This window comes from Lucilia cuprina, chromosome 2 (genome assembly GCF_022045245.1).
Source record: "Lucilia cuprina isolate Lc7/37 chromosome 2, ASM2204524v1, whole genome shotgun sequence".
Lineage (NCBI taxonomy): Eukaryota > Metazoa > Arthropoda > Insecta > Diptera > Calliphoridae > Lucilia > Lucilia cuprina.
Window position 1 is genome coordinate 18,365,073 of NC_060950.1, and position 13,603 is coordinate 18,378,675.

The 13,603-nt window shown below is 32.3% G+C and overlaps 4 protein-coding genes across 5 annotated transcripts; 2 read left to right on the forward strand and 2 right to left on the reverse strand.

Annotated features, from left to right (window-relative positions):
* Window positions 1–1,316: 1,316 nt before the first annotated feature.
* Window positions 1,317–4,148, forward strand: LOC111687235 (probable ATP-dependent RNA helicase DDX23). The gene is made up of 2 exons (XM_023449660.2): window positions 1,317–3,320; window positions 3,380–4,148. The coding sequence occupies exons 1-2, from the start codon at window positions 1,417–1,419 to the stop codon at window positions 4,041–4,043; spliced, it is 2,568 nt and encodes an 855-aa protein (XP_023305428.2). The 5' UTR covers window positions 1,317–1,416; the 3' UTR covers window positions 4,044–4,148.
* LOC111687234 (cysteine-rich protein 2-binding protein) lies at window positions 4,129–11,815 on the reverse strand. Of its 2 annotated transcripts, none has more exons than XM_046948706.1 (10): window positions 11,688–11,815; window positions 8,529–8,680; window positions 8,069–8,231; window positions 7,492–8,013; window positions 5,394–5,909; window positions 5,079–5,328; window positions 4,861–5,013; window positions 4,665–4,800; window positions 4,407–4,588; window positions 4,129–4,342 (listed from the first exon to the last, which is right to left on the reverse strand). In XM_046948706.1, the coding sequence occupies exons 1-10, from the start codon at window positions 11,711–11,713 to the stop codon at window positions 4,169–4,171; spliced, it is 2,274 nt and encodes a 757-aa protein (XP_046804662.1). In that variant the 5' UTR covers window positions 11,714–11,815; the 3' UTR covers window positions 4,129–4,168. The 2 variants fall into 2 exon arrangements, with proteins under 2 accessions (XP_046804662.1, XP_023305426.2); XM_023449658.2 differs by lacking the exon at window positions 11,688–11,815 and adding an exon at window positions 8,750–9,570.
* Window positions 10,328–12,246, forward strand: LOC111687236. Its single transcript, XM_023449661.2, has 4 exons — window positions 10,328–11,242; window positions 11,304–11,418; window positions 11,497–12,013; window positions 12,078–12,246. The coding sequence occupies exons 1-4, from the start codon at window positions 10,413–10,415 to the stop codon at window positions 12,236–12,238; spliced, it is 1,623 nt and encodes a 540-aa protein (XP_023305429.2). The 5' UTR covers window positions 10,328–10,412; the 3' UTR covers window positions 12,239–12,246.
* Window positions 12,045–12,937, reverse strand: LOC111687237. The gene is made up of 2 exons (XM_023449662.2): window positions 12,747–12,937; window positions 12,045–12,622 (listed from the first exon to the last, which is right to left on the reverse strand). Exons 1-2 carry the CDS (start codon window positions 12,874–12,876, stop codon window positions 12,270–12,272), a joined length of 483 nt encoding a protein of 160 aa, XP_023305430.2. The 5' UTR covers window positions 12,877–12,937; the 3' UTR covers window positions 12,045–12,269.
* Between the last annotated feature and the right edge of the window lie 666 nt (window positions 12,938–13,603).

A 13,603-nucleotide genomic window follows, 5' to 3' on the forward strand; every position in this document is an offset into this window, starting at 1 on the left:
CTTTGAATATGTCGTTGCTATCAGTGATGAGTTCTTAAAAATTGTATTTATAGTTACAAAGGTGTTAAAAAAGTACCAACAACCAAATTAGTGGCAAATGTTTTGTAATATTCTTTGTAGGGTTCTAGAGTTGAAACGAAATAAATAAATAGTCGACTTTTTCCGACTATTTTCGACTTTTTCCGACTTTTTTCGACTTTTCGACTTTTTCCGACTTTTTTCGACTATATTTTCGACTTTTTCCGATTTTTTCGACGTTTTTCGAATTTTCGACTTCGACATTTTTCGACTTCGACATTTTTCGACTTTTCGAATATTTTTCAATTATTATTATTTTTTTATTATTATTATTATTAAAAATTTTTATATAAATTTTTTCTATTTGTTGCAATTTTTTGAGTTTTTTCGACTTCTTTCTATTTTTGATTTTTCGACTTTTTCCGACTATTTTCGACTTTTTCCGATTTTATTCGACTTCTTTCGACTTTTCGACATTTTCCGACTTTTTTCGACTTTTCGTCTTTTTATTTACAAAGTCGACTTTTCGACTTTTTTCGACTCTTTCCGACTTTTCGACTTTTTTCGATTCTTTTCGACTTTTATTTACAAAGTCGACTTTTCGACTTTTTTCATAGACGATAGTCGAGTTATCGATTTTTTTGGAACAAAATAGTCGACTTCGACTTTTCGACAAAAAGTCGATTGTTCGATTATTTGAAAGTCGATTTATAGAACCCCAATTCTTTGCCATATCATATACAGTGAACGTCCAATAGTACGTACCCTCTTTATTACGAATGTCCAATAATACGAATGGCAAAATTACATATATATCTTAAATACACATAAATATGTTTTCAACCACAATATTTTGAATTATTATTAAATTTTATTTATTGTTTTTAAAAATTAATTGTAAAAATGTAGTTTTTATGTGTCTATTTAAACAAATTTAACTTCTATTATAATTATAACGGTTTTTAAGAAAATATAGGTGAATATCCAAAGGAACCAAGAAAGTACCAAGCAGGCCGAAACATGAAAATATTTTAACATGACCCTGTGTTAACATCACTGATTATACATATGTTAACAGTATTGCCATATTATTAAAAATGTATATTAAAATATTAAAATTGTTAAAAAAATAATAAATTCATACAATTATAAATTACTATTTCACATAAAAACCATTATTAGACTTTATATATATTAAAAAATAAAATGATATAGAAACTATTAAAAATTAATTCAACACTAAACTTGGCATTACTTTTCTATTTGCTTAACAAGTGGGCAACTCTTTGTTTATATTGTTTTTTTTTCACCGACAAACGTTTTAATTCCTCCGAAGAAAACATTTTGATTAACCAAGAAAACTAATAAAAAGTCTGTATATATAAAAAAAACAAATAAATGGTTAATGATAGAAAGCGCCGTTCACGTTCCCGCGAACGTCACATTGATAAAGAACGCGACAGAGACCGTGAACGTGCAAGGGATTCCCGCGGAGTTGGTGGTGACTATGATCGTCGTGCAGCCAGGCGCACCCGTTCACGTTCTAAAGAACGCTCCGGTCGTGACCGCTCTCCAGAACGTTCGCAAAATCGTCATCGTGAACGCAGTCGCGAAAGATCCCGCTCTAAGGAACGAATGCGTGATTCTGATGCCTCGAAATATAAAGATAAGAGGCGTGATGCTGAAGAAGACCTAAAGTCAAAAGATGAAAAACCTTTACTGAAGTTGGAGCAAAAGCTGAAAAAAGAAAAAGAGTTAAAAACCGAAGAAGAGGAACTGTTGGAGGAGAATCGCAAGGTTAAGAAATCAGAACCATTATCGTTAGAAGAATTGCTGGAAAAGAAGAAACGGGAAGAGGAAGCACGTGCCAAACCAGTGTTTTTGACTAAAGAGCAAAGAGCTGCCGAAGCTTTGAAGAGACGTCAAGAGGAAGTGGCCGCTATGAGAGCAGCTCAAAGTGGTGTACGTGTGGGCATTTCTGCATCTATATCCGGCATTGCTACCGCCTCCAGTAGTGGCATTGATAACAGTTTTAGTGTATCGGCGAAAAGGCCAGAACTTAAAGTTGAACGCCGGCCGGAGGGTCGTGAAAGAGAAGGCCGTGATAGAGAACGTGAGCGTGATTTTGATCGTAGGGATCGAGGCGGTGGAGGTGGTGATGACAGAAATCGTGGTGGGGCTGGTGATAGAGATAGAGAAATAAAGAGGGTGGATGATCTCTCGAACAAGGATAAAGAAAAGGAGTTGGAGGCCATAAGAGAACGTTATTTGGGTATAGTTAAGAAAAAGCGTAGAGTACGACGTTTAAATGATCGCAAATTTGTGTTTGATTGGGATGCAGCCGAAGATACCTCTGTGGATTATAATAATCTGTACAAAGAACGTCATCATGTACAATTTTTTGGCAGAGGAAATGTAGCTGGTATCGATATCAAGGAACAAAAACGTACTCAAAGTAAATTTTACGGTGATCTTCTGGAAAAACGGCGTACGGAGGCAGAAAAAGAACAGGAAAAAGTACGCCTTAAGAAGGTGAAACGTAAGGAAGACAAACAAAAATGGGATGATCGTCATTGGTCAGAAAAGGATGTGGATGAAATGACTGAACGTGATTGGCGTATATTTCGCGAAGATTACAATATCACCATTAAGGGTGGTAAAATACCCAATCCCATACGCAGTTGGAAAGAATCTGGTTTTCCCAAGGAGATTTTGGATATTATTGATCGTGTTGGCTATAAAGAACCCACACCCATTCAAAGACAAGCCATACCAATTGGTTTACAAAATCGTGACATTATTGGTGTAGCTGAAACGGGTTCGGGTAAGACGTTGGCCTTCCTTATTCCTTTACTCTCCTGGATCCAGTCGTTGCCGAAAATTGAACGTCTAGAAGATGTTGATCAAGGTCCGTATGCTATAATTATGGCTCCAACACGTGAATTGGCCCAACAAATCGAAGAAGAAACAACTAAATTTGGTCAGCCTTTGGGCATACGTACCGTGGTTGTTGTTGGTGGTCTTTCACGTGAAGAACAAGGTTTTCGCTTGCGTTTGGGTTGTGAAATTGTTATTGCTACTCCTGGACGTTTGATTGATGTTTTGGAAAATCGTTATTTGGTATTAAATCAGTGTACATATATAGTATTGGATGAAGCAGATCGTATGATTGATATGGGTTTCGAGCCAGATGTACAGAAAATTTTGGAATATATGCCGGTGACAAATTTAAAGCCAGATACAGAAGAGGCTGAAGATGCTAGCAAATTGATGGAAAATTTCTATTCAAAAAAGAAATACAGGTGAGCTTTTTTTAATATTATTAACTAATTAGTTGCACTAAATTGTGATTTGTTTACAGACAAACTGTGATGTTTACAGCTACTATGCCTCCAGCGGTTGAACGTCTGGCACGCACCTATTTGCGAAGACCTGCTACAGTTTACATTGGTTCTGTGGGCAAGCCTACGGAACGTACCGAACAAATTGTCTACATGATGGGCGAAAATGACAAACGCAAGAAACTAATGGAGATTTTATCACGTGGCATTGATCCTCCTGTAATTATATTCGTTAACCAGAAAAAAGGTGCCGATGTTTTGGCTAAGGGTCTGGAGAAATTGGGCTACAATGCATGTACCCTTCATGGTGGTAAAGGACAGGAGCAGCGTGAATATGCTTTGGCTGCTTTGAAATCTGGAGCGAAGGATATGTTGGTGGCCACCGATGTTGCTGGTAGAGGTATTGATATTAAAGATGTATCATTGGTCATTAACTATGACATGGCTAAAACTATTGAGGATTATACACATCGTATTGGTCGTACGGGCAGAGCTGGTAAAACTGGTTGTGCCATATCGTTTGTTACCAAAGATGACAGTCAATTGTTCTACGATCTTAAGCAATGTGTTATGGCAAGTCCGGTATCAGTATGCCCGCCCGAACTTATGAATCATCCGGATGCCCAACATAAACCCGGTACAGTGGTTACGAAAAAACGTAGAGAGGAAAAGATATTTGCTTAAAAGCTTCCATCCAATTGAATTTAAACACAAGTGTAAACATTTTAAAAGTATGTTCATAAAAAATGGCAATAAATTGTGAAAGAAGTTTTTAGTATAACAAATTGTTAATTTATTTCTTTTTCAATTCATCTCATTAATCTTAAAAAGAATGCATTTCTGCTGTGTTTCGAATCGAAAGGTAAATATTTTTCATAAAAATTCAATATAACTTCTTCAATTTTAAAACCAAACTTTTGATATAAAACAACTGCAGGATTTGTGGCCGATACATGTAACGTTATATCCTTTGTCATACAAGTCTGTAATTGTTAAAATTAAAATGATATGATTATTAAGTAATGGATATAAGAATGCTAAACAAACCTGTATTAAATGATATAACATAAAAGTAGCAATACCACTTCTTTGCCAACCCGGTCGTACTGCCATAAAAGAAATGTAGGCTTCATTAAAACCAACATCAGGTACTAGAAAACCACAGCCTATAACTAATTTTTTATACAAAGCTACTACACTAAAATCTGGATAACTTAAGCATTCAGACACTAGAAATAATAAAACAAAGGTAAAGAGAAATTTAAACTAGTCTCTATAGAGCGAATGAAGATAATTTTTACTTACTATCAATTCCTGGCCAAAATACCGTTTGTAATAGAGCATTTACTGCTGCTATATGATTAGGCCGTACATAACAAAAATCTATAGGTGCTCGAGTCGGTGGTATACCATTAACTTTGTATTGCAGTTCACACATAAGCTATAAATATTGAAAAAAAATATAAAATATTTAAAAAATTAAGTTTCTTTTTTATAATACCTTAAGAAATGGAGGACAACATTTTCTATCACGATAAATAAAAGGATGTAAAATACGCTGCGTGTAAGGAGATTCAAATAACTCATACTGTGAAGAACCCGCTATGCGAGCATAAAATGATTTTTTAACATCCGAAGAAGATAAGGAAATAAGCTAAGGAATAAGAAAAAAGTTTTTACATATCTTTCACAAAACATTCACCAAATGAACATACTCACTTGATAACGTTCTATAATTTTGTTTTTTTCAGACATATGTGATCCTAAGCGTTGCTTATTGTTACTAACATAATCGTCTAGATTAAATATAGGTTTACCATGTTCTCGTTTCCATTCACGTATACATAGTTTACGATAAAATCTTCTAATGAATGGTGGTATGTGAATTTTACATTTCTCTTCTAAATTGAAAATTTTACGTAATTTTTGTAGCAATTCTTTTTCCTCGTATTCACTCATTAGGTTAAGACTTGAGGGAAACAAAATACAGTCAATTAATGCATGGTGTAAGAAAATCGTTAAAAGAAAACTTACTCTGTATTATTTGATGATTCCGTTTTATCTTGTATTTCTTCTTCCATCATATCATCCGAACGATTATCTATTAGCCAGGGCCATTGACGTTTAGGTTGTTTGGTAAAAAGACTAGGTTTACAAGCACTTAATGTTGTACTCAGATTATCGTCATCATCATCGGATGAATCTTCATTTATCTCATCGGCCATATTTGATCTAACACTATTTCGAAATTCGGAATCTGATGTTAGTTCTTGTTTAATTAATTTACCACTACTTTTACTGGGACTTGTAGCACCTAACGAGGAGCAAGATTGTTTTTCAGCCGTTAATTGTTGGAAATTTGTTACTTGTACAATACGTGGTTGAAATTCTTCAGAATCTGATTCTTCGTCTTCTTCGTCAGATTCTGGTTGTTCCTCTGGTTTTTCTTCGTTAAGTATAGGATTTTGGTTTGTAATAGATGTTGTAGTATTATCCTCATCCAGCTCATTGGAAAATTCCGAATTAGTGTGAAGAGAATTTTCAGTTTGTCTAAAGTAATAATGATTTTTTAAATTTGTTTTGAAATATAATTGCAAATTTTTAAAATAACATTGGAAAAAAGGAAAATTTTTGTTAAATTTCATTTTTTAAAAAACTTTTCGCAAAATTTTCATCTTTATAGAAAGTTCGAAAAACAAATTCCTTTATAAAAAATTTTCAAAAAATCACTTTCTCATTGAACATTTTTAATGAATCTTATATACCCTTCACCATGGTGTGTTAAAAAAACATTCAGTACCAAAAAGCCTTCTTTTACATAACATACTTCGAGCTCAACATGTTTAATTTCATATTTCTAGAATCTAGATACAATATTAAGGAAAATTAAAAAAGAGTACCTTTTGAAAAACGAAAAAGTACCTAAAAGTTCCCTTTAATGGGTTCTCAACTAATTCAGACTCTACAACTTAATTTCACATTTCTAGGTTCAATATTATAAATATTCAAAAAGTACCTTTAAAAAAGCAAACAAATAGCAAAAAGTTCACTTTTTCGGTTCTTTCCTAATTTCGACTTTACGTACTTAATTTCATGTTTCTAGGCTCAATATTATACAAAATTCAAAAAGTACCTTTTTTAAAAAGAAAAAGTACCAAAAAATTCCCTTTGATGTGTTCCCGTCTTATCCAAACTCTACATACTAAATTTCATGTTTCTAGTTCATTATTATAGAAAGCTCAAAAAGTACCATTTGAAAAACGAGAAAACACCAAAAAGTTCCCTTTTATGGTATTTCATCTAATTCCGAATCTACATACTTAATTTCAAGTTCCTAGGTTCTATATTATAGAATATTCAAAAAGTACCATTTGAAAAACGAAAAAGTACCAAAAAGTCCCCTTTTATGGATTCTAACTTAAGCCAGGCTCCACATTCTTAATTTCATGGTTCTAGCCAAAGCGAATATACTATAAGGTGAAGTCATTTCATTTTGCGGCGAATTTTGACAGCATTGGGTTTGAAAGAATTTTTTTATATGGAATTTGACAGCTTCGGGCTAAATTTACGTGGGCAAAAAACAATCAGCTGTAAAAATGAATTCACCTTATTAGTTTTGCCATGGTTCTAGACAATAACAATACACTAGTGATGCTCTCGCTCGCCATTCTTGCTCTGCTGCTTTCGCTCTGTCATGTTTTTATAAACAAGAGTAAAAATTGTACTCAAATTTTGTTATTGTACTGTACAATAACAAAATTTAACGTATGTTTATGTATTTTGTTTTTTGCAATTTCTGTTTGAGCATGAATAAAAAATTTAAATTTTTGATAAAATTTTCAGAGGTTGTCGCGTATTTTTGCTTTTATCTCCGTTATTAATGGACAGATTGAAGATTCGGATCTGGCCGATATCTGCGGTCCTCTAAAAACTAATTTTAACAAACATACAGACAGACGGACATGACTTAAACGACTCCACTGTCTATAAGGATCCAGAATATATATATACTTTATAGGGTTGGAAAATTATATTACATAAATTACAAACGGAATGACAAACTTATTTATACCTCCTCACGAAGGTGAAGGTTATAAAACTGTTTAGAAACATCTAAATATTTAATACTTACACTGGCTCCATGTTATCATGAAAATTTTTTCCTATACCAGCTACTGAATTGCTCAAAAAATTATTATTAAAATGTTGTTGTGGTTGTTGTTGTTGATCTAAGGGAAATGTTGAATTTGTAAAAAAGCTTTTCAGTTTTTCATTTAACAATACTTGTGTATTATAATCACTATATAAATGACCATTCAAATCCATCGGTTCAGCTTTTATTATTGAAGTATTTTCGAAAAAGTTGGCATTATCATTATGGGCTTCAAGTAGCGGTAACATATCATTTTTACCAGCACTTTCAACCAACGGCTCTGGTGCTATATTTGGTAATGTATTAAACATATTCAAATCATCGCTAGCTAAACTTTCAGCTAAGAAATCCATTAAACTGGATTGAACGGTATTCAGCGGCATAACTGGATCGTCGAGAGGTGGTGGCGCTAGAACATTTGTGTTATGTTGTTTATTTAATAAATCATCATCTAATATGTTTAGAGGTTTTGCTATTTTAGGTTTACGACCCATATACGGACTGAAATATTAATAAATTAAAATTTCATTTTTTTGTTTGTTTATTTTGATCTTACATTGTACGACTGCAAGAATCAGTGGGTACTAAATCATCATCGGAATCATGGCGTTTAGGGCGTTTGCTATCATTTTCATTGGCCGAGTTATCACTAGCATAATTGTCATCTTGTTGTCGTTTATCTTGGCGCATTTGTTGACGTTTTAAACACTCTTGTTCATCTAAAAGTAATACAATTAACAAAATATTGAAACAGTCAGACTACTCCCTCATTAAATTATGGAGATGGTTTAAAAATTATTGGTTTCATGGTCAATGAAGTCACTTCTGGAGTGATTGACCCTGTCAAGGATCAGCAACTTATATTAAGCAGTTCTCTTAATGGTTTTACATATCATTACACATGAGCAATGAAATGTTGAAAGAAAGGGATTACAGACACTACCAAACCAGGAAAGATTAGTAGAGCCTTTCCCTGCAGTTAGGATCTATATATTATTGTACATTAAACAACTTACATAAATTAAAAATATCTTTTGGTGTTTTATTTGCATGAGTTAATTTCCACCAGCCCGTTTCATCAAATAACTCCTGGCCAGATGTAAAATATTTAGGACTATTATGTGATAAAGCTCCCGAAATCGAACCTGTCCACTTCTTTCGTCGTTTACTATAATATGTAAAAAAAATACATTTAAACAAAAAATTAACAGTTTTCACAATTATCTAAATTGCTTACATTGTCGGATCAAAAAGATAATCCCAATTCTTATCTATAAAATTAACAATATGCGTCCGCCAATGAAAATAACCATGACGACTTAAACCTTTGGATTTTATCGCTAGATTATACAAAGCCATTGTAATGACCAATAGCCAGGGCATACGCTGACGTACAAATTTCTCCCGGACAACATTATCAACGTCAACACTGTTGCCGCCATGTAAGCCTTTTGATGTCGACGGTGATTCAAATTGTATTTGCATACATTTGGCACATGTGAAATCAAAGAAAACATCACCCAATAAATCACCCGGTGTACTGGCATGTCTCAGACACTTGATGTGCACATCACCGCCACAATTCCCACAATGTAGAAATCTTTCATCGTTTATGTCCAACGAACAATAGGAGCATTGTAATGTGGCCATTTATATTTTTAATTGTTTTCACTCAAATTGTATATATTTTTTAAATTTTGTAGCATAAAAAAAACAAATTGTTTAACAACAATACAAAAAAGATAACAACAATACACGCGTGTATAGAGCCCTGCGCCGACATATATTAACGGCGGCAGTTACTGACACAAAATATGTCGGCGGCGGCCGACTGTAAGCCGAATAAGTTTTCAATAACGTTTATTTGTTAAATTCTCTACCATTTTAAATATAAACGGAATCCTAGAGATCAGAAAGTGGGATTTTGGAAGCAAATATATTATTAATAATAACAACAGAGCAAGCACATAAGTTGTGTGAGAAATTTTGCAGGGATCCATAAAAGATTCTTAAAAATTAAAAACAAATCCTTTCTCCAAGTTTTACGAGGATCGGCCTATATTTGATCCTACCCTCCATCTAAAACTTCTTGCAGAAAATCTGTTTCTAAACAATTTTGCATTAAGAAAATGATCAATAATGTAAAAACAAAGATATTTTATTTATTCAGTAATAAAAAAAGCTAATTAAGGTAAAATAATATTTCGGTTTATAGAACAGATAGGACTGTTCTATAAACCGAATCCGAGAAAATTTTTGCTTTAAAAATGAATTCGCATAATTTTTCTCATTTTAAAACCGAGTACACAAATCTAGTGGAAAGTAAATCGAATGTAATTTTATAAATTTTTTTAAATTTTAGTCTATGGCCAATTTCGTGGGGTAACAACACGATTTTAGTTTCAATGAAATTTTTTAGTAATATATGTAAGTAGGTTCACATTATGGCAGAGTTTCGCCACGACCCCCTCTAAGTCCTGCAGAGAGAGAGAGCTGAAAATTGGTGTCTGGCTACTATACAATAGTACTAACCTTGCTGCAAATTTCTTCCAAATCGATTTTTTGAGTTAAACCCCTTGACACGAAATTGCCAAAAAGAGGTTTAAAATTTATAATTTTTTTAACATTTTTTAAACTTTGGGTTTTACTACATTTATAAACAAAAAAAAACAACAAAAATAATAAAAATTCACCACTAAATAAAAACAACTTTATTTTGAAAATCTTCTTATTAGGGCTTGTTAACTTTCTCTAACTTTGTTTACTTGACACCCAAAAACATATGGTTTATTAAAATAAAAATCTTATCTTGGGGATGTACCGAAAATTTCCAAGATATTTGTTTTTTTCTATATATTTTTATTCTTATTTATAATACTCGAAGATTAATTGTCGTAATCATGATAACAGTACGGGACTTTAAACAAAAAAATGATACAAAAACAAATAAAGAAGATGAAGTGATAAAGCAGAAAGCTGCAACAGTCGACGATACGAAAAACAAATTCTCGGTCATACACGTTGTGTCAGCAACACAACAGACCGTTGCGATGGTACCGTTTAGAAAATGTACTATTTTAAAACATGTAGCTGCCACAAAAGATAAAACGCCACGACCTTTGCATGTATTAGCGCCAGCAGTAGAGGGAGCGGGAAATGGTCAAGTATACCAGCAACGTAAACGTATGCTACCCGAATATAAAGAATTGTTTGCAGCTTTAATGAAACTACCAGATAAAGAAATGCAAAATAAACTACTGGCTGTTATTAACAGTCATCATTCACCTAGGGAATATAGAACGATTGAAACGCAAACAGATCCAGTTGAAATCAAAGATTTATTAAGTAAAGAAACTGAAGACATATCAATGCGAGAAACTGCCAATGGTAGTGGTAATGAAACACCTAATAGTAAAGATTCCAATGCATCCGAAGAGATGGTGAAGAAAAGAAAACGAAAACGTAAAGTTTCTTTACCGCAAGCCAATAAAGAATCTCGCGCCAAGCAATTAGCAAAAATGAATAAACCCAAAACGTCGATGATGAATAATGATGCAGCAACGCCTTCGGCGCCAAATGGACAGCAATTAAACTCACCAAAACGGCAACGTATCGATTCATTTTCAATTTCAGAGTGCAGTTCGGATATTGTAAATATATTCGATGATCATCAGACAAATGTAATAATGGAATTTAATAAATTAAATGAGCCATTCGAAAATGGTCTACTGTATGTATTAAACATATTAATGTTGTTGATAATGTAATTGAATTTGATTTATATGTTTTAGGCCAATACAAGATGCTGTTGTTAAAAATCAAACGTATAAATTAAGTTTACATATTCCCATATGGCAAACCTATATAGGTACAGATCTTAATGATATACTAACAGAAGAAGATGAGGTATGCATACATATTGTATTATTTATGTTTTAACTTATGAGTTTTATGTTAATCTATGTATCTAACTGTCTGTTCCAGGATTTATTACAACTGGCCGTAATAAACATGTGTGACCCTTCAATTATAAGCCTATTATTGGAAAAAGGTTTAAATCTTAATACATTCGATGCTGAATCAAATACTATTGTACATTTAGCTATATTAAATGACATAACAGTCAAGTCACTAGAACATTTAATGAACAAAATTGAGTTAAAATTATTACTTACCCTAAATGATGAGGGCTATACACCATTGCACTTGGCCATAAGACAAGATCGTTTTCTATTAGCGGAATGCATGCTAAATATCTTAGATGAACGTCTAATGAAAAAAGTATTTTATAAACGGCAACTAGATGAACTGGAAACAGATGAAAAAGTTTTAAAGAAACAATTTCATAATTATTATGAAAAGATATGCCTACGAATGGCCCTAGACGATGAGACAAATACGTCTATAATTGATAATCATGATTTGAAACAGAAATTATTGCAAGCCGGTGATCGTAGAAGTGGGAATACAGTGTTATACTTTGCAATAGATAATCGATATGGTGAGCAGAAGTTGCAATAAGTTGTTTAAAATATTTTTATTGTCATTTATTACTTTATTTTCAGAACACTTAATTTATTTTCTTTTAGCCCACTTAACAGATCCACGTACGGAAAATTTAAGTGGTCTTGATTGTAAATCATATTTTAGCGAATTTGGCAAATCTCTTAATTTAAGTTTAAATATTGATAATACTATGGAAAAGGTAATAAAGTTATTATCGTAGAAAATTAATCGACAAAAACTCGTTTTACATATCAGCCGCCCCAATTATTATTCCATACATCAAGTTTTGATAATTTTTTTAAACTTAAAGGTCTTAAAGATGCTGGCAACTTGGATGGTAATAATTTTTGTTTACGTTTTGTTATAGAATTTTGCCAAGGTAATTTCGTAGTTTGTTTTATTGTTGATAAACGTTTAGATTTAATAGTTGTATGACCTCTGGAATCGTTTGCAGTGATTTTATTTTCTATCATATCTTTTAATTGTTTTAATTGCGTTTCGTTGAAATGTGTATATTGGCAGTATAAGTCATATTTGCAATAGCTTTTAAAATATCGTGTACATGGTTGTTTGACGATTTCCTCTTCATAAATCTTTCTAGGATCTGGTAAATATAGATAATTTATTTAAACAGTTTTGTTTTCGGTTAAAAAATATAAGAACTAAGTTGATGTTTCTTTACATATGGCATTCATCAATCACGTATTTTTATATATTGCCTTCCTTACCTTCATATTTCCTCATAATAGAAGTTTTAATAATTTTGTGTGCTAAACCTTCGTTATGGGTTTTACGTACATTTTTATCGTTTTTCATATAACAACGACAATAATCACAAAAATAACTTTTTCCACCCATTATTTTCTTCAAATTGTTTATTTTGAAATAAACAATCTGTACAAGCCATGGCAAAATTAATAAGGTGAAGTCATTTCAACAGCTGATTGTTTTTTTTTTGCCATTGGAAATTTAGCCCGTATCAAGGCGAATTCAAAAAAAGGGATGGCAGTTCTACAACAACAACATTTTACATGTATTTTGCAAGGCGAATTCATATAAGGTGGTATTAATCAATCAGCTGATAATTTTTTTCTTAATTCGCCTGGTTTTCCTAGCTGCCAAAGTTTGTTATTGTTTACATTTTTATATTTAAAAATGTCCGTTAAACAGAGAAAAACTTCGTTAATATTTTGAATTATTTATGTAAAAAATCTGAAAATACCAAGCCTCTCGTAAATAATTATCATTTTATTTAAATAATGGCATAATTGGTATGTATACAAATATGTTATTTAAGAAAAATATTTTTTTCTATTAAATGTTAACATATTACACAATATTGTTTTATATTTTGTATTAAAATTGTGTAGATAACGTGATTAATTTAAAAAATCTCTTAACTTTTTGTCGAAAAAAGTCGAAAAGTCGAAGTCGACTATTTTGTCCCAAAAAGGTCGATAACTCGACTATCGTCTATGAAAAAAGTCGAAAAGTCGACTTTGTAAATAAAAGTCGAAAAAAGTTTAAAAGTCGGAAAGAGTCGAAGAGACGAAAAATGTCGATAAGTCGGAAAAAGTCCAAAAGA